Source organism: Pollachius pollachius (genome assembly GCF_949987615.1).
Source record: "Pollachius pollachius genome assembly, chromosome: 20".
Classification (NCBI taxonomy): domain Eukaryota; kingdom Metazoa; phylum Chordata; class Actinopteri; order Gadiformes; family Gadidae; genus Pollachius; species Pollachius pollachius.
The window spans coordinates 11,995,395-12,015,847 of NC_136953.1; the positions used below are offsets into that span (position 1 = coordinate 11,995,395).

The 20,453-nt window shown below is 46.3% G+C and overlaps 2 protein-coding genes and 1 long non-coding RNA gene across 4 annotated transcripts in view; 1 reads left to right on the plus strand and 2 right to left on the minus strand.

The window, feature by feature from the left end:
• Positions 1 to 3,120: 3,120 nt before the first annotated feature.
• Positions 3,121 to 5,938, plus strand: LOC307090937. The gene is made up of 4 exons (XR_013812696.1): positions 3,121 to 3,215; positions 3,579 to 3,623; positions 3,956 to 4,189; positions 4,512 to 5,938. It is a non-coding gene; the product is annotated as an uncharacterized lncRNA (long non-coding RNA).
• Positions 5,939 to 6,138: 200 nt separating this feature from the next.
• On the minus strand, positions 6,139 to 8,573 carry LOC307091330 (leucine-rich melanocyte differentiation-associated protein; the record flags this gene model as incomplete). Its single annotated transcript, XM_079758274.1, has 4 exons — positions 6,139 to 7,069; positions 7,387 to 7,464; positions 7,850 to 8,010; positions 8,397 to 8,573. The coding sequence occupies 4 exons, from the start codon at positions 8,571 to 8,573 to the stop codon at positions 6,925 to 6,927; spliced, it is 561 nt and encodes a 186-aa protein (XP_079614400.1). The 3' UTR covers positions 6,139 to 6,924.
• A 1,028-nt stretch (positions 8,574 to 9,601) lies between these two features.
• frem1a (Fras1 related extracellular matrix 1a) overlaps positions 9,602 to 20,453 on the minus strand; it is a 29,905-nt gene continuing 19,053 nt past the window's right edge. For both annotated transcript variants that reach the window (XM_079758362.1, XM_079758363.1), the window contains exons 21-37: positions 20,239 to 20,383; positions 19,642 to 19,783; positions 18,973 to 19,168; positions 17,952 to 18,216; positions 16,933 to 17,359; positions 16,238 to 16,439; positions 15,569 to 15,713; positions 14,956 to 15,085; positions 14,647 to 14,719; positions 14,008 to 14,157; positions 13,651 to 13,865; positions 13,227 to 13,274; positions 12,898 to 13,122; positions 12,526 to 12,657; positions 11,832 to 11,947; positions 11,373 to 11,458; positions 9,602 to 10,670 (exon numbers count right to left, since the gene is read on the minus strand). In XM_079758362.1, coding sequence (XP_079614488.1) covers positions 10,468 to 10,670; positions 11,373 to 11,458; positions 11,832 to 11,947; positions 12,526 to 12,657; positions 12,898 to 13,122; positions 13,227 to 13,274; positions 13,651 to 13,865; positions 14,008 to 14,157; positions 14,647 to 14,719; positions 14,956 to 15,085; positions 15,569 to 15,713; positions 16,238 to 16,439; positions 16,933 to 17,359; positions 17,952 to 18,216; positions 18,973 to 19,168; positions 19,642 to 19,783; positions 20,239 to 20,383 — 2,900 coding nt within the window. In that variant the 3' untranslated portion in view covers positions 9,602 to 10,467. The remainder of the gene's footprint in view (positions 10,671 to 11,372; positions 11,459 to 11,831; positions 11,948 to 12,525; positions 12,658 to 12,897; positions 13,123 to 13,226; positions 13,275 to 13,650; positions 13,866 to 14,007; positions 14,158 to 14,646; positions 14,720 to 14,955; positions 15,086 to 15,568; positions 15,714 to 16,237; positions 16,440 to 16,932; positions 17,360 to 17,951; positions 18,217 to 18,972; positions 19,169 to 19,641; positions 19,784 to 20,238; positions 20,384 to 20,453) is intronic.

The following is a 20,453-nucleotide window of genomic DNA, read 5'->3' on the forward strand; positions in this document are numbered from 1 at the left end:
CACACACACACAAAGACAAACACACACACACACATACACACACACAGCCGCACCACCGACACACACACACACACACACACACACACACACACACACACACACAGCACCAGAACTCCTTCTCCCTGGACCCCTTTGTAGTCTGCCATGGAAACCGCGCTGGGTCTTTGTAGTCGTCGGGCGGAACCCGGGTCTGACAGCCACCGCGTTATTAGGGCCGCGCGGTGATTTACGGTGACACCGACTCTGGGATTATTTTTTATTTTCTACTTTTCTTCTTGTTTTTTTTAAAGAGCTGGCAATGGCATGGTCTGGATGCTGTTTTAACGCACACACACACACACACACACACACACACACATACGCACAAACACACACACACGCTCACACACTAACAAACACACGCACAAACACACATGCACACACACACACACACACATGCACACCATGTGTGCACATTTAAATGTTGGAGAAAGTTACAGGGGCCAATGGGTCGAGTTGGGGTCTGCGATCAAAGACTCAACCCAAACTTGCCCCAATCCCGCTGATTGGTTGAAAGAGGGTGAGGGGGTGGAGCTTAGATATTTGGGCTGTGGGTCAGAGTGGTGTAATACAAGCCACCGCTTCCCAGGTGCTGAAGCCCCCCACCACACACACACACACACACACACACACACACACACACACACACACACACCACCAGGGTCCAGGATGGGTCAAGTGTGTGAGCATGGCACGTATCGATTCCAAAACTCCTACGTGTGTGTGTGTGTGTGTATGTGTGCTTGTGTGCATGTGCGTGCTGGGTGTGTGTGCCTGCAAGCGTGCGTGTGGGCCTGCGTGCGCGCGCGGGCATTTGTGTGTGCATGCGTGTCTGCGTGTGTGTGTGTGCGTGCCCACTTGCTTGCAAGTGTGTGTGTGTGTGTGTGTGTGTGTGCGTGCACGTGTGTGTTTGTGTGCGCGGGCTCCCATGCGTGTAGGAGCCAGGGCTCCTTTTTTTACGAGGCGCCCATGCTTCGTGGTGAACTCCGTCTAGTTGCATTTGAACCGTAACCGATTGGATTCCAGGGCAGGCAGCGGTCATGCCCCCCCCCACGACCTCTGACCTCTGCACCGCCACAACAACATCTGTGCTTCCTGATGGCTGCTCGACGGTTCACCCTCACCTCACCTTACCCTCCAACCCGAGGGCGACCTCCAAACCACGGCGGACACACCGCGCCTCTGTTCTGTACCCGAGTGGAGCGCTCTCACCCGGGCTGCTTCCAAACCGTCAGGGCGGCTGACGGCTGGAGGGAAGGCTGGGTCTTGGAAGAGTCGAAGGACCCATCGGAAAATCCTCCTGTGATGCATAGACCTATGGATGTAGAAGATATAAGCCTATTAAATCCTCCTTTAACATATAGACCCATGGAAGTAGAAGATAAAAACATTATCAAATCCTCCTGTAACATATAGACCTATGGAGGTTGAAGGTATAACCCTATCAAATCCTCCTGTAACATATAGACCTATGGAAGTAGAAGATATAACCCTATTAAATCCTCCTATAACATATAGATCCATGGTTGTAGAAGCTATAACCCTATTAAATAATCAATGTCCTGGATGGTTCCCCTTGGGATGAACCCATTACAGTAAAACACACAGATGTAATAAAACATAAGTGTTATCCCCTAAAGGCTAAATCTTAGGACCGCCCCTTTAGAGCAACGGTGTATAAATAAAATGATTGTATGGTGGTGTTCTGGCCTAATTCTCTCTGATGGTTAGACAGTATCTCCCACTGAAAACTGAATAATACAGGGGGTGGAAACTCCTTCTTACGATTTTCAACATGTCTGAATTGCTAAATAGATTTATTCCATATATTACTCAAGCACATAAATTACTTTAACTGCGAAGTCTTTCGTTTGATATCCATTTGCCCCATAAACCCCCTGCCCTTCCTAACCTCCAGGAAGGTCCATATCGAATAAATTATCTAAATTTGACAGGTTGACGTTTTTAATAAATCTGCGGAATGATGTTGTGTGAACAGGCAGGTAGATCTGGCTCACCTGTGTGCTAAGAGGGCTTTTATAGCAATGATGTCATACGCTTCTCCACGTGCGTTTAGACAGCCGGCCAAACAACACAGAGTATTGCAATGGCACCCTCTGTTGTCGGAAGCGCAGACACGCAGACAACTACAATCATGGCTGTAGTGTAGGCCTATTAAACTCGGGTGGCTTATAGGCCGTAAATGATTGAGTCAATTAAGATGTAAAATGTTGTTTAACAATGGAAAGAAACTAACAAATATGTATTTAATGCATTGTACAAACAAGTTACAGAACATGGTTACTAAATATAACAGCAACATCTTGATTTGTACTCATACCTGCGGTAACAACGAGCACCAAATGTTGCTTGTCACGTCTCGAGCAATACTGGCTAATTAGAGGCTCTAGAAAGGCGTACGTTTCTCTATCGGGGATATAGCGACACCTACCGTCGAAATAAAGTCAATGCTTACTGAATATGCTTACTGAAAACGTTACTTGTTTCTGTAATAGTAGAGTTACATGATCATATTTATTTGAATCACAAATATCATGTTTTTAAAACCCACATTGAATGCATTGCCATTTTAAGATTTTAAAAAAGTGCTTATTCAGTATTGTTTCCTTTAGTCCATTGAAGTCAATCATTACATTAGATACCATAACATTAATTTAGAAACCAATCAATACATTAGAAATCATTCAATACATTTAGAATTCAATAAATACATTATAAATCAATACGTTTATAAATCACTCTATACATTTATAAATCAATAAATACAAATATAAAAAAATATATAAAATACTTGAATACATGTATCGGACAATATACACTTTAAATGCACAAGTTCATCCAGGGTATGTATTTCACATGAAATAATCAATATTGTTGACGTGTTACACATTTGTATTGAAATATCTGTTTATTTACTGATAAATATTGCACAAAGTTGGATTGATAACATGTTACCAAACATTTGATTAACATCACAACTAAATAACTACTTGTGGGCGCACAGGCAGGAGGAACTGAACGCCCCCGGCCACACATCCTTCTGTCACTGCATGTGTGAGAGCTCACAAGACATCACAGCAAGAATCAGTCTGTCTGAGAATCAGTCGGTGTTATGAATCTAGCACTCAGTAGCACGTTATGAAGTCCAATGTTCTGTAAGTAGGATGGTATTAATCTATCCATGCAATATTTCATATTTCAATTTAATCTGCAGGCAGTATCTCAACATTTCTATGCGGAATATATATATATATATATATATATATATATATATATATATATATATATATATATATATATATATATATATATATACATTCTCTTTGGGTCACTTAATAGTAATTAGTATTTACTAAATTTATTTACTATTTACTAAACTTAATAGTAAATACTAAATTTTTTTTTAGTATTTTTTATTTTATTTTTGATATATATATAAACTATTTTTCACATTCCTACTAATCATCAAGCAGGGCTGGATGATGTTATCATGAATTAACATTCATGGTGCTTTTCAGGGCTGACTTTAATCCTGGTCCTGCTGCACCTCACCCGGGGAAACAGTGAGTTTATACCGTCTTACATGTTTTGACTGACTGATTTCTAAATGCGTTGATTGATTCTAAGGTATATTTTGTTATATAAATGTATTGATTAATCTATAATGTTTTCATTGACTGGTGTCTACATTAATTTATTGTATTTAATATGTATCAATAGATTGATTTAGAAATTAATTGATTGATTTCTAAGGTTTTGATTGACTGATTTCTAAATGGATTGATTAATTTCTAATGTATTGATTGAGTTCTAAATGTATTAACTGAATGCTTATGCATTGGTTGACCTATTTCTAAATGTATTGCCTGAATTCTAATGTATTGGTTGACTACAGGTCCATGTTTCAGCCGGTCTCTGGGGATCAGCCAATGCAGAACTCAGATCTTCAGGTGGGAGAGTTTGACATACTGCGGAGCTGATGAGCATATAATGACTAACTCTAAATCAGCTTGCTATAAGGAGAGCCATGAATGTAATATTGCACTGGCAGGAGAACGACACACTGGCGCTTACTGGTGTGAATCTAACTCTGGAGAACGAGGGGAAGCGGTCAACATCACAGTGACTGGTATGTGTGTCTCTTTGTCACCAGTTGGTTCTCTCACTACATTATTCACAAATTATAAGGAAGGTTATCTGGCATGTGTCTAGTGTCTAGTATAGAGCAATTGTAATGCATGAGCATGTTTGTTGCAATGGATAAAAACACATTCATTCTATTCAAATGACACATCTGTGGTTTTATGATTCAATTTGGTCTTCATTTTCACACACACACACACACACACACACACACACACAAACATACACGTCAATGATCCCTATGGAAAAAGTCACCCCCTTTTCCACCTGGCATTTATTGTTCATCAACCTGTGTGGTGTTTCTACAGGAGGGCCTGTGATCCTAGAGAGTCCTGTCCACCCTGTACAAGAAGGAAGTCCTGTTACACTTCGCTGCCTGTCCTGCAAGACCTGCATTAACGAGCTGATTGTTGTGACCCCAATAAACCAGTCCTGTACCTTCTCCAGAGATGGCCGGCTCATTGGGGTCGGTTTGACAGGAGAGATGAGTTTTGCTGCTGTCAACAGATCTCATGAAGGCCTCTACACGTGTACCTTCTCTGGTGTTGAGTCTCCAGGGAGCTGGCTGGCTGTCAGAGGTGAGCTCTCTGTTTGGTCTCCACATCCCCATCATCTCCTCCCATTGGTCTATGCTGGACGGACCGTCCTCTTATTGGTTCTTCTAGGGGTATTTGGCGGATGCTGCTGGAAGATACACAAAGGTACAGAATAACTCTTCCTTCTCCCCAACATAATTCTTCGTCCACCTCCACCCACTAGTCCCTACATGAATAACTCCTCTCCTCCCTTACAATAACTCTTCCTCCTCCCTTACAATAACTCCTCTCCTCCCTTACAATAACTCTTCCTCCTCCCTTACAATAACATAACAATTGTTAGTGCTTGGCACTTGGTACTTACCATTCCGATAGCAATAAATTGTTTCTCTTTCTTTTCACAAATCTCCTTATTGTAAGTCACTTTGGATAAAAGCTTCTGCTAAATGCTCTAAATTCAAATAACTTCTCTTCCTTCTCCTTTTTTCTAATAGAATGATTGACAGATTGAAATGTTTGTGTTTCAAAACCAAAAGCAGCTGCCTCAGAGGATGTGACTGATGGGGATGTAATGTTAAACAGAACAGAACAGAAAAATGGTCAGGAAACAAATACACACAAAGTTTAGAGCATGTTTTCATCACTGTTTACAGCACAATGTAAACAGGGTATGAAATGTTAATGTAGGTGATTCTGCGGAGTGCTTAACATTTTCAAAACTAGCAGGCCACAGTGCTCAATCTTCCCCTTTTGTCATATCATTTTTACACATTGTGATCATCAATTGTCAAGCTTTCTCATGTAAGGGGGATCCATTTATTTTTAAACAGCGCTATAGGTCAGACCGCGAGACTACCTGCATTTCAGGACAAAGTCTGTGACCTCAGCCCACCACTTCCATCTCTGCAGTTTCCTGAGGTTATATACAAAACTGTCAAATTAAGTCTCAAGCGAGGCAATATATATATTCAAAAAGGAGGGGAGAAAAGATTTTTTGTGTTTGCTTATTGAGAAATCATGTTCTGCATGTTCTAAAATCGGTCCATTAATGGTTTGTTTATTTGAAGCTTAAAAAACAAACAAACTACGTTACACATGCCTTGTGTTTGATTATGTTGCTGTTTGCTATTTGCCTGTGGTAACTACTGCTGGAGACATGAGATGAACATATAATGCTGTCATAAGAAATAGAGATAAGAGATGTACCTAGTTTAGTGTATCTTAGCTAGTCTCTGGAACTGTGAAATGAAGAAGACATTTTGTCAGATGCCGGTTGCTTACTATCACCAATTCCACCATATGCATTTTATATATATATATATATATATATATATATATATATATATATATATATATATACATACATACACACACATATGTATCTATACACATATATAAATCTATAAATATTTGGTTACAGTCTGATTGGTTAAAAGAGTGTCTGAATCAGGGTGCATCAGAGCGTGCTCCAGCAGCTAACCACCAAGTTCTGTACCATCCAGCCCCACGTACAGACCTCTCACCACAAGCTCAACACACATGCAGTGCACACCCACACACACCAACCGCTGTCTACACTGTTGTCTGTAGTTCTACAACATAGACGCTACATTGTCTACCATCCATGTTAGTGTCACTGAAAGCAAAATAACCAATAGCCGATAAAATGTCTTTATGACACAAACATCTCTCTACTCAGTCTGCATGTATGTATGTATACATGTATGTCTTCCTTATCCGTAAATGCAATTCACAGGCTTTAATATTTCGGTGTATTCTAAAGGGAACCCAATACCTCAACAATAGTATCATACTATTCTAGCATACTGGTGGCTCTCTGTGCAGAGTCAAACACACGAACATGACGCTGTTCATTACTCTCCCAACTGCTTTATTCAATACAGATAACGGCAGAATATTCATTATAGTCATACAAATAAACAAAAATAAACCAAACAGCTCACTGACGATACACATACCGACATACAAGCCCTTTGAGACTGTAAGTGTGATTAAGAGCTACAGAAATAAAATTGGCTTGACATTCAATCTATTCTAATTATATTACACGATTTGGTCATTTCAAAGTACAGCCTTGTCTAGTCTATCTAGCTAAGTGTAACATATTGCAGTGTGTGCTAACCCAATTACAACAAGTCCTTGTCCGGGCCGATCGAGACAATTGTCATCGATGCACTTCCCTCCTTTTTCGGCCATGTTGGCTGCTCTGCTGGATGCGGTAGGTCTTGCGGGCCTGGGCTCTCTCCTTCTCCAGGACCACCGTGTCGTCTAGGAGCTCCAGCGCTGGCAGCTGACTGATGACGTACTGTCTTGCAACGAGACGGAAGGATTTCAAATCACATTACAAAGCTAACTGGTTAACTCTGGTCATCATTTAGTCAGTTAGCAAGAACAACCAAAACATCAATGTTTGCTCTATGTCAAGCGATGTCTTTTTATACATTTATACATCTGTCGGAAATGTTTTAATATAATAAATGTTGTGAGATATAAACTGTTAAAGGAATCATGACGTCAGTGCAACATTCAGGATAAGATATTTCTACAGAAATTATTTTTTGATTAATCCTTGCTTGTAAAAACAATTTAGCACAGCACACATACCAATGAGTTGGTTCTTGTTTACCTATAGTCTTGATACTGGGTCAAACTTCCACCGTTGAAATAGCTCGAAGCGGCTTCGTTATTCATCATGCAGAGAATCCTAAGGTTTGACAAGACATACGCTACGTTCAGCCGATCCTAAAAATGCATCCATGTCATCCACACATGAGATACAGTACAGTTGTTTTTAATAAAACAGTTTTTGAGTGGACTTTCAAAAGCCAAGACATATTGTGGCCATTATTGTGAAAAATACACTTCAAAATAAAATCGCACATTGCAACATATTTACAGAAAAGTTGTTCTTATGTACACTGTCCCTGTGGAATGAACCGATAAACGGAACGAAACGAAACCTTTCAAAAACACAAACCCTCGGATAAGACGCCATATAACGACCAGTGAAAATGTGATCCAGCCCATACAAGAGTTGATCAAAATCGTCAGAGGGACAAGGAGAGCTAAAAAAAAATAAGCCCACTGACTTGATGTTGGGGAACTTGCGGCTGATCTCGTCCACGAACACAGGCAGGTTGTGGATCTTGTTCTGGTTGATGCACACGGCCGTGACGCTGGGCATGAAGGGGAACTTGACGTGGGACGTGTACTGGTTCTGGTCCAGGATCAGGGTGTGGAGTCGTTCCAGCTGGCCCAGTTGCACCGGGTTCCCAGTCAACACCAGTTAAGGAGGACGTGCGATATCACATTACAGCGGTGGTCGGTACAGCCTACTCTTTTTTAGGCTATAGTGTTCCTTCCTTCCATTTTATAAATAATATGTGGACTTGCAGATTGTGTTTCATTCGTTGTTACTGTAAGTGAGTTGGAGGGGGGTGAAACGGTGATTAAATAGCAATCGTAATGTAGAGCGGAAGAGACCCACCCAACACCAAAGGAAAACATCAAGAATGGCGGCACAAACAGAACCCCTATTGATGAACACCCATTTAGTGACGTTATTCCAGTTAAATTGTATTGACGTTGTTTATAACATTCTTCAAAAACACTCTGAAAAGCACAGCCACAGTGGACAGCTCCCTCGCGCTGCACAGCCAAAGGATACTCCACCAGCAGGTTGTAACTCAGGTCCAGAGCCTCCAGGCGGCAGCTGTGCTCCAGTATGACCTCGTAGGGGATCTCCGAGAGGCCCTGGTGGGCCAGGGACAGCCAGGTGACGAAGGGGGGCTGCGTGGGGACTGCTTGATCCATGAGCGGCCTGGCTCTGGACGGAGGTCACAGTCCATCTGCTGTGTAGAACAACAACAACAACAACAACAACAACAGAGGGGATAAAGCCTCTGTTCCAAGCCATGGTCCCAACCCCGACAAACAGAAGGTAAGTGTGGCGTGTTGGGGCTCAGAAGAGCTCAGTCTTAGTCGTGATACAACTGAATTGAAACCCTGTTCATTGCCCGCTCAAACTCTGATGGTAACTGTTAAAAGTTGGATCCAATTTTTTCAGACACAGACACACACATACTTGCTAACACATGCACGCACACACACACACAGATAGACAGACAGACAGATACAGCTACACGCGCACACACACACACACACACACACACAATATAATTTCTTTGTGAGATGATGCCAAAACAACAAAACGGACAACAAACATAGAGGCAAATGAATAAAGCGAGAGCTCACCCAGTGGGAGACCCTTGTCCGTCTGCCGGCCGGTCCGGAACGCCAGAGCTTCTGTGAGCAGCCGGCGCAAAACCAAATGAAACAGGCTCTTTCATGCCCCGGCGCTGGGTCACATGATAGGGATAACGAGGTCGCCTGTTCAGTTAACCCTGTAGCTAGCATAGCCTCATGGACCCTCAGGGAGACCACTGCTTCCCTTTTCTCCTGCATTCTCCAAAAGGTCAGGGGAAACACTTTAGCTTGAGTGGTTCAATAAAGCTTTACTTTTTTGGTATACAAAAGGGGTTTAATGTATGTGATGTGGTGCACGTATTTTAATGCATATATCTGTTTGTATGCTTCGGGTGCAAAATGTGTTTGACCTTTAGACGTTATCATGCTGTAAACTGAATGTCGTACTTTTACAGTCAACAAGTTTTTTTATATTTACAATCACAGGTTGGACAGGTTTGCATAACTGTGTGGGTAGAGGATGTCAAATGTGAATGCAGGGGAGGTTAGTGAGAGATTACAGTACAGCCATGGTTACATATCTGAACAAATCAGTTAACCACGCAAATCCATGGTACATGACATAAGTACTCGTGTCAATTTCAGCTTTAATGTTATTTCAAATCGCTTTATATGCACCAATATGTTTACAATAAACAATACTTAAAAAGATAGGCCCAGATACGATGGTGTGTTACATTGGAACGCATCTAAACCTCACATGATAATTAAGCATCATTTCAGCTGGCAAATACAATGAAACGGGAGTACCATCATTATTCACATAAATAAGCATCAAAACAAAGATTTATATACAAGAAGGACCAGATAGGACAATTCAAGTTTGTAAAAAATAAAACAATCTTAGAAGTAGAAGAAACATATGATGACAAAGATATGGCATATATTTATAATGTAAACCATGTCACATGGCCCGAGGTTGGGAACATACCATTTAGTAATATCATAACATCAACGAGCATCGAAACAACAGTGGAATAACAGAGGTACAGTTATCCCTGGTAAAACACAGGTGTGTGTATGACCTACACAATACAAAATCCCTCGCCACTTCATCTTAACCAATCAGATACAGCCATCCCAGTTCCCCTGGAGTCCACCAGAGACCATTCAATCCAGTCCCTTTCATTGTCATTTAAAAAAGTGTGTGTTTAGTTATTTTGTGCCTTTATGGAGATACATGCTTTATGAAGAGAGACAGGGAGGTGAGTTGAAGAGGAGAGGCAGTGACTTGTACCACATTGACCACAGGTCGGAACCGAACTCGCACAGGTCGGGTATCGAGCAAGGCACGTCGCCGTCACACTCTGCGCTTCAGCTCCGCTGTTTTAACGTCTGTCTGCTTGTAGCTCCTCAGTCGGTGCGTCGCTGTTGTTCGATGCCGTTAAACAACATGGCCGCCGCGGCCCCCCATGTGTTCCCCTGTGTCCGTCCCCGCCCGCTAGGCCTTTACGGAGCACACGTAGCGGTGGCCCCGCCCCGTGCGGCAGTCCCTGATCTGCCACTTGGCCCGCCGCCAGACCAGCACGCACCGTCGGCTGGCCTTGGTCTTGGGGCGGGGGGGGGTCCGCCTCCAGTTGGTGTAGCTCACCGCCTCTCCGGTGGTCCACTCCCAGCGGCCCCGGCTCTCCCGGTCGTTCAGACCTAGGGGGAGGGGGGGAGGAGGGAGAGAAAGATGAGGGGGAGGGGGGGAGGGAGAGAGAGAGGAGGGGGAGGGGGGGAGGGAGAGAGAGAGGAGAGGGAGGAGAGAGGAGGGAGAGAGAGAGGAGAGGAGGGAGAGAGGAGGGAGAGAGAGAGGAGAGGGAGGAGAGAGGAGGGGGAGAGAGAGGAGGGGGAGAGAGGAGGGGAGGGGGAGGGAGGAGAGAGGAGGGGGAGATAGAGGAGGTGGAGAGAGAGGATGGAGAGAGCGGAGAGGGAGGAGAGAGGAGGGAGAGAGAGGAGAGGGAGGAAAGAGGAGGGGGAGAGAGAGGAGAGGGAGGAGAGAGGAGGGGGAGAGAGAGGAGGGGAGGGGGAGGGAGAAGAGAGGAGAGAGGAGGGAGAGAGAGGAGAGGGAGGAGAGAGGAGGGGGAGAGAGAGGAGGGAGAGAGAGAGGAGAGGGAGGAGAGGGAGAGAGAGGAGGGGGAGAGAGAGGAGAGGGAGGAGAGAGGAGAGGGAGAGAGAGGAGGGGGAGAGAGAGAGGAGGGGGAGAGAGAGGAGGGGGAGGGAGGAGAAAGGAGGGAGAGGAAGGAATCGCTAAAGCAAAATGCACTAGCACAACACTTATTGCACTGACCCATTGAACTTAACCCGATACATCTTATGTTACAATCTTTTCTAAATCAACAAAACAAAAGTGATGATTGTCACCTATCCAGAAGGGCTTCCTCCCACTGAAGTCCCACAGCCAGTCCATCTGGGCCTTAGACGGGACGCTGGCCAGATCGCCGTGGTATCTGGAACCACGCAGAATTGGAGACACAAACTTTAGAATTGAATTTACTTCCCTGTCTATGAAGTATATGAAATATATAAACCTAATCTTTCAAGCAATATGACCAACTTCAGGCAAAGCATTCATGTCAATCAAATGAATTAGTTCCTACATGCCCTTTATTAAATCACCCTCACCATTCTGGATTAAATGAACAACCTCAACATTAACATTGAAAACACCAAACCCAAAGATTCAACTCAACATTTTAAAATGTGATCCGTGTCTGATTGGAGCCTGAGGCTGAAACACACACACACACACACACACACACACACACACACACACACACACACACACACACACACACACACACACACTCCACGTCTCCTGACCTCTCCTTGCAGGCTCTGTTGGCCGTGCTCCACGTGGCCTTGTGGTCGCGGCTGAGGATGAAGCAGGCCCCGGTGTGGAAGGCCCAGCCTCGGGGGCAGGCCTGGCCAGCCACCATCTGGGTACGGCCGCAGGGGGAAAGGGAAACAAGCGGACACAGTTTCCTGTGAGGTTGGCAGTACTCAACACAACAGTCTGGGATCTGCCAGGGCGTCGCCGTTGTGGAGCTTGTGTTGTTGTGGAATGCCGAGGTTTTCAAAATGATTTAGCATTATTAAGTATTAGGGCTATTTATAATACACTTCTAATTAGCGTCGTTGCGGTAGCCTTACGTTGTATCAGAGACGGTCGCTGAGGGTTCATTTTAAACCACTCGGCCACTGTTTGTTTGGTCCACTTTGTTTTCCCTGCGTTGTGTTTTGATTGAGTCTCATGGTTCTCATGTGTTCGTCTCACTGCTAGACTTGAACGCGTGAGGACCAACCAGACTCAATCAAAACAAATGCAGCCAAAACAAAAAAAGGGGTGAGCCCTAAGTAGCCAATTGCATCTTAAATTATCTCGCCAAGTTAATATCTTCCTTGACCAACAGTGTAACATGCACTGCAGGTGTTTCACATGAACTATAGAGTTTCACATGAGCGACAGTGTTTCACGAGAGCAGAAGGAGGCTAGGGCTGTGGAGAGTCCCCATGCCTTGTCCGTGGGGGCCCAGGGTTTCCACGCCACCCCGTCACAGCTGAGCAGCTGACTGGTGCTGTGGTTGAAGTGGAGCACTCCCCTGAGATCTGGGACACACGCCCTGGCCCCCGGCCGGGCCCCGGGCACCTGTGGACATGAATTGAGCAGTTGGTTTGTGACAAACATATTTTGATTAGAAGAATGATCGTATTGTATTTTGGGTTAGGGTTAAAATACATTTTAAAACCTGTGAAATTGATTTAATATTTTTTTTTTACTAATTCAAAAACAATTTGGAGGGTGAAAGACAGCTTTTATAACACCTGGAAACACCCGGTCATTGTATGTGTGAACCGGTACATAAAGAACAGAAAAAAAACACCTCACCTGAGCGTCCAATAATTCCGGCGTTGTTTTGGCGCTTGAGACTTTCCTGTGCGGCGATAGCTTAGCCGCGTTTAGCACCGCGGACGCTACCTCCCGCTGTCGCTGCTTCATCTGCTGCTGTGGCGGGGGCGGCTGTTGCCTGCTAACCACGCGGACGCTAGCCTTCCTCCCCTTCCTGGACGGGGACGCCTCGTCCTCCACCTGTACGCTCATGACGCCGTGGTACTGCGGACGGGACGGAACATTACCGCATTAGGGAGCTCACGTTGCTAGCTAATGTTAGCATAGCATGTTAGCGAACGGCTAGCCACCAGACGGAAAGAGCTCACCGTGTACACCACGTCAGTGCCGTTGTGGAAGACAGAGGACGGTTTGACCTGAAAGAGAAAAAAGAGATGCGCGCAAAAAATTAAAATGGACAAATTATGAAATTAATCAAAAGTGCGAGATAGGCAGTTCATTGGAGGGATATTGAATCCTGTAACAGTAAAGTAGTGAATATCATTGGTAGTGTTTTTCAACAAACACAACAGCGTTAGGAATTTACACTGGTAATTCCCAAAGCTGCATTTAACAGCAGCAACTGCCAGAAATGAAACCGTTTCCTTAACCGAATGAGCTCCCAAACAGCCCCTAATCCCACAGAACCTATTCCTTCTCCTTTCTCCATGAAAGGCTTTATCACACGAATCCCTTCATGAGCCGAGGCCAAAGCGGGACCATCGTCCTTCCATCAGTTTGAAGCCCCCCTACCGTCCTGGGGTTGCCCCTGGCCCTGAGGGTCTCCCTGGGGGGCTCGGGCTCAGAGCTGGGGAGGCCGTCCCCGCGGGGCAGGATGATCCGTGGGCCGCCGCCCAGCGGGAGCTGCTCCACGTGGATGGAGCCGTGCTCCCGGTAGCCCCCCGTCTCCACCTCCTCTCCCCCCAGGAGGGGGGTCCCGTCGGGGCCCTGCTCTCCCCCGCATCCTCCTGGGGGGGGGTCATTCAACACAGAGTTCGAGTTCAAGTTCTTTATTTCACTGAAAGACACACACGCACACACACGCACACACACACACACACACACACACACACACACACTTCCCCCACCCACCCAGGCCCCCCACCTCACCCCGGCCAGCGTCTCTGAGGGTCACCACGGCGGAGGTGAGCCCCCCCAGCACGGCTCCCTCGGGGGTCTCCAGGGTGACCCTGAAGGTCTCCTCAGCCTCCTCAAGGTCGTCTGCTAACAGCACACTGGTCCAGCTCCTCTTCTGCACACCTGGTGACGGAAGAGATGAGAGAGTACAGCCTCATACCGTTGAGGTCCTTGGTTTGATTTAGAGAACTCAAACCCCGGGCCAATGGCGTTAATGGTCTAACGTATTGGGGATTTATCGCATTTTTTTTCCCCGATTTGTCTTTCAATGTCTGTAATGTTTTGTTTTCCATGGAGGACAATGTCAGCCGTACTGTGAGTCTTCACCTTTCGAGTTCCTTTATACCCCCATCGTCACTCTATATCTTATTATTAGCATTAGGTATCTTCTTTCGTCTCTTAATAATTTGTTTAAGGAGGTTGTGTGCAACACTACAATACCCACCAACCTCCCTCAGACTTTTTATAGCCTCTCCACCGGAATACTGAGCAAAAGCTGACAAGGATTTTTATGGTTTGGGTCATGTTCATGTATTGATGTCTTTTAGGACCAAATTAGCAAACAGTATTCCTATTTTTGATAACCTAAAGGTGCATCAGTAAAAAACGTACCTGGATCAAACTGAATGAGGGAGGATGCACTCGGGAGGAAGTCTTTGTCAGCTTTCGCAGTGATCTCTCTCACCTAGAGTCAGAAACAAAGATGGTGAACATTGTTATTTGAAGTCTACCTTCAAAACCCCAGAAGCCAGATGTGGTTGGTGTGGGATGGAAAATCCTCCGCTTTATAAATAAATCACGCAAATTGCAAAACTAAAATATATGTAAAATAGAAAAACATGGGAAATGTAGTCATTTTCCATGCTGGAAAATGTCTACATTTCCCAGCATGCATTTCTTAATTTGTTGGTTAGCACAGACCTTGACGGTGACATACGAGGACTCTGCGAGGTTCCCCTTGCGTGTGACCTCCAGGGAGACGGTGCCTTGGTCCTCACACACCGAGTACTGGGGCTGGGACAGCTCCACGCTGGACCACTGCAGCTCCAGCCTGGGGAACACACAGGAAGGAACACACAGGTTGGTCTAAAGGGGGGCCTGACAAAGTTGGCTGTTTTTTTTATATCAGAAATACTTGAACTGTTGGAAATGTTGAAACGTTGATATCATTGGTCTGATTTGGAGAACTGGAATCCCGGACCGATTTTGGTCTAACTATTTGGTAATTTTCCCCCACAGATTTGTTCCAAATTGTTCCCAAAATGTCCATAATGTTTTCAATTTAGGGATTCTTGCCTATGTAAAACACTGTAGTTTCCCTTGTGTTTCAAGAGTGTTACATCAATTAACTTGCCTTTCATCACAAACTCCCTTGTGTTAAACCATAGTGACCAAAAAAACAATAGCATATAAAATGCTGCTTCTTCTGTTGTCAGGCGAGCTGAACCAGTTGCGTATCCCTCACCGTACAGTAAACCCTCCGAGACGCCCCTCGTGTTAAGTTAACGCTCACGTCGTCAGCCCGCCGACTCACGTGTGGGCGGGTCCGACGTTCCCCAGAGGGTCCGACACCTTGAACTCCAGGCTGTCGGACAGAGACCCCACGGCGGGGTTGATCACGTACACGATGGACCTGCGGTTCAGGTCCGTCTGGGAGAAGCAGTGCTCCACGAAATCACCTGGAGGCGAGGTATAAGATCAATTATGATTATTAATTATAATTCAGCGATTCAAGTAAATGGTCAACGGACTGCATTTATATAGCGCTTTTATCCAAAGCACAATATTGCCTAGCGTTATCCCATTCACACACCGACGGCGGAGTCAGCCATGCAGGACGACAGCCAGCTCATCAGGAGCAGTTACGGGATCGAAGAGCGTTACATCAATTAACTTTCATTAACCTTTCATCAAAAATTCCCTTGTCATAAACCGTGGGGACAAAAAAAAACGATAAAACACAAACTCCCACAACCCCACCACAACACTGATCCCTTTCGCAATCTCTGTGTGTGGTGAGCTGAACCGGCTGCTTATCTCTTCGCCGTACAGTAAACCCTCTGAGACGACCCTCGTGTTAAATAAAGTCCACTAGGGCTGAACGATTAAATCTAATTCAAACCGACATTGTGATATAATAGAGCGCGAGTTAGCCTAGAAACCTTGAGGTCGAACATTGTACTAGGCAGCTGCCTCCCCTCACCCCTGGCAGCGTTCTCCAGGTAGCCAAAGTAGAGTGGGCGGACCACGCAGAAGCGGATCTCCTCGTCCCGGGACTGGCCGTCCTGCGCCCGCAGCTCCCTGGACGACAGGTAGATCCCGAAGCGGCCGTTGGCCAGCGCCTCCGCCTTCCACAGGGTCAGCAGCTTCACCACCTCGGGGGCCGCGCTGTCCAGAGGCAGGACCTGGGGGGGGGAGACGGCGTTTGGATTGGCATTAAAGGGCCCATACTATGCCACCAGGTGTGTCATGTGAAGTTAGCTGAGCAGTCTTATTTTAAAAATTTTTAGTAATGCCTTTGAATGATATGGGGGACATGAATCCCAATATATATCGCAGAATCGAATCGCAATACTTGGTGTATCGCAATATGTTAAGAATCGCAATACTATCGAAATGTCACATTTCTGCCGATTCCCCCCCCACCTGAACGGTGAACCCCACCTGAACGACGAAGCCCACCTGAACGGCGAACCCCAGCTGAACGACGGACCCCACCTGAACGGTGAACCCCACCTGAACGGCTAACCCCACGGTGAACCCCACCTGAACGGTGAACCCCACCTGAACGGTGAACCTCACGGTGAACCCCACCTGAACGACGAACGCCACCTGAACGACGAACCCCACCTGAACGACGAACCCCACCTGAACGGTGAACCCCACGGTGAACCCCACCTGAACGACGAACGCCACGGGCTCCGTCTGCAGCCGCCCCTCCACCAGGAAGCCCCTCCCTGCGGTGTCGGCGGCGGTGAAGGTGAAGCGGTCGATCAGGGCCGGGCCCCCGTCGTGGCTGTACGTCAGCCCCAGCACCTCCAGCTGCCTCTGGGTGAAGTTGGCCCCGGGCCCCAGCGGGGGGGCGGCGGCGCCGGCCAGCGTCAGCCGGCCGTACTGCGGCGCCTCGTGGACCACGAACACCAGGCCCTCGGGGGGGGTGTCCGGGTCGGACAGGGCGAGGGCCCCGGGCCCCAGGAGGACGGAGGACCCCTGGGGCACGGTGAGACCCTCGTTCCGGAGCAGCGAGGGCAGCACGCGGTCCGTCAGCTCCACCCCCAGGGAGAAGGTGCCGTTGCGGGTCGTTTTGCCGTTGCTGATGACGAATCTGTGGGCGGGGCGTACGCACAGGGAGGGGCCGATGTGGTCACTGGGCATCACTATGTTATAATAGTTATAATGTTATAAAGTTACACTAGTTAAAGTAGCTGTAGTACAACACAGTTCAACAAGATTCTCTGTGATTGATGAATTTGATTATTACATTAATCCGAACAGAATACTGGTTAGTCAATCAGGATTAAAGGTAGTTGGTTTTATCTGTATAATATTTATTTTTTTCCGAAACACAATATAATCGCTCATACTTTTAAGGCCAGATTTGAGGGGTCACTCCCTCAAATGTTATAAATAAATTGACATATTGAGGGCAGCAACGATACAATTTTAGACTCGGGATGTGATATACATGGATACCGAGGGGATGTGTAGTGTAGTTACTATTGATTGTAACACAGTGATACACAAGCACTTTAAATGTCTGCAGCCCACGCACGTTATTCACGACAGCCGCTATAGACGACGCTAGACTTGGCTTTCTTTATCAAACTCGCTTGTAACATTTCCACACGTTCCGTGCAGTACCACAAATTACTGTGGTACTGCACGGGCATTACTGTTCCCAGCCTCAGTCCTCTTACTGAAAGGCGTCGGCGGGCTCACTGGCGCGGTTGTCGTGCACGTAGGCCACCAGGTTGGCCACCACGTCCATCTGGCTGAAGGTGGCGATGGCGATGCCGGGGTGGCGGATGTACTCCAGGTGGCCGTGCCGCGGGGGGCCGGTGACGATGTACTGCAGCTCCTCGGGCCGGTCAGTACCGTCGGTGGCCAGCAGGACGTCCGTGTTGAGGACCAGACGGTCGCCACGGCTCACCGTCACCGAGCGCACCAGCACCGCGATTTCCCCTGGGGGGGGGGGGGAGGCAGTGGGTTAAGGGGGACTTATCATACCACCAGGTGTGACTGGGGTTAGCCGTTACAAGCCGTGTTGGAAATCGGCCTCTTCTGACATCACAAGTGGGCGGGTCCACCTAGATTTATGACGGATAGATGAGCGACGTTTGCTACAGCCCACTGGGCAGGCTGGTAGACTGATCTATCCAGCGTACATCTAGGTGGACACGCCCACTTGTGATGTCAGAAGAGGCCGATTTCCAACACGGCTTGAAACAGCTAATCACACTCACAGCTGGTGGTACAGTATGTCACCTTCAGGGGATGCCAGATTGGGTGGTTGACCTCCGGTGAAACTTTGAATATTATGAAAGAATATTGGACAGGAAAGAAGGGAAATAGCGGCACGTGACTCAAGCCAAATATACAGCAAGGGCTGGTTCTACGTGATGAATGAGGTTGTTATAAACATGAATTTCAATTAATTCTACACCTTGTTCTTGTTTGAGGGGAAAGTCAGCCTCCGTAATGATTAGAAATCCCTGACTGGTTCTTATTGGCTCATATAAGTGGCATAAACAGACACTTACTTTGCGAAAGCTGAATGTGAAAATGAAAGCGAAAGTAAAAAAAAGTTAAAGTTGAAAGTGAACACTGCAAGAACCCAGCATTTCGCCTGGTGAAAAGCGGCAAGTGAAAGGATTTCAATCGTCTCCCTCAAACCCTTTTGGTCCTCAGGACCTGAACAGAGGCGTCCTTCTCCCTTACCTTTCTCCATCTCCTTGAGGGAGATGTGGTAGTGCTGGCTGGGGGACTGGTTCTCTCCGTCCGTCAGGCTGAACACGAAGAAGTCCTGCGCCGTGGCGCCGCTGGGGCCCGTGTGGAGGTAGCGCAGCAGGTTCATGTCCACCGCGTCCTGGCTGCAGTTCTGCCCGGCTCGGAGGGTCACCCAGGCCAGGCCAACCTGCCCAAACAAACAGATCCCGGGGATCAGGAGGACAATACTGTGCTTCAGATGATCTAGTTAATCACATTAAAGGTGGCATATTATACCGCCATCAATTTCCCCCTGGATCAAAAAAGTAATCTATATAAATGTTGTTTCTATGACTTAGTTACTCGGGTTCATCCATTAATGGACCAAATTGTAAAATCATTAGGGACACATTTTAAAAGAGAACCTATGAAAAGGAGGTCTATTTATGTATTTTGAATGCTCTATGGATGTGAATGAAAAGATGGTTCGCACTCAAAATATGATCATAGAATAATCACTGAAGCTAATATGAATGTATTTATGTATTATTGATAATATATATTCATTTCAATTATTCAAACAATAACTCAGCATTGAAGTGGTGTAATTGTTGTAAACTAATTACATGGGGATACCTAGACTCCGGCTGCGCTCATGCTAATGCTAGTGCTAATGCTAACCTTGATCTGGAGCTGCCCCTGAGCAGGGACACTGTGGAACACGTACAGGATCTCCCCAGGCGGGGTGTCCATGTCCTGGGCGAAGAGCGTCATGCTGGAGATGAGGTGGGCCTCCCCTGGTGTGACCTCCAGGCCGTTGTTCCTGGGGGTCAGAGCGACGGTTAGACCCCCAAAAAGTATGGATCGCACAACTTGTGATACAAAGGTAAAGTTACCCTCAACGTCTTTTTATGTGTTTATGTGTATGTGTTTATGACAAATATTGTGGGAGCTTATAATCCTAAACAGACTATAAAGTTGTATCATATCTTAATGTAAGAATACAATGAAACAAGAAAAACTAAAATGTGCAACCAAAGCTTCAAATATTTAAACAAACCCCAGCTATTTTTCCCCATTTTAGCTCAGATATTGTTTTGAAATAAATGAATGAAAATCTTACAAGATAAAGCAATAAATATTGAGGTCCGGTTGATTTACCGTACATGACCTCAGGATCATGGGCCTCCGATAAGATGCGAGACAACACAAAATAACTAAAAGCTCAACTAGAAAACATCCTCAAAGGTCTCCGGAGGAAGGAGGCGCGGTGCTGACCGGATGACCCTGGGCGCCTCGTCGTTGACCGCCGTCACCCTGACCGCCACCCGCCGCTGGAGTGTGTGCACGCCGTCCGTCACCTGCACCGTGAAGCTGTCCTCCATGTTCTCAGAGTCGTCGTGCACGTACATCAGGGTCATGCCTGGACAACGGGAGAACAAATCAATGGGTTTTATTACTCACATTCAGGGGGCGGGGGTGGGCGGGGTCAC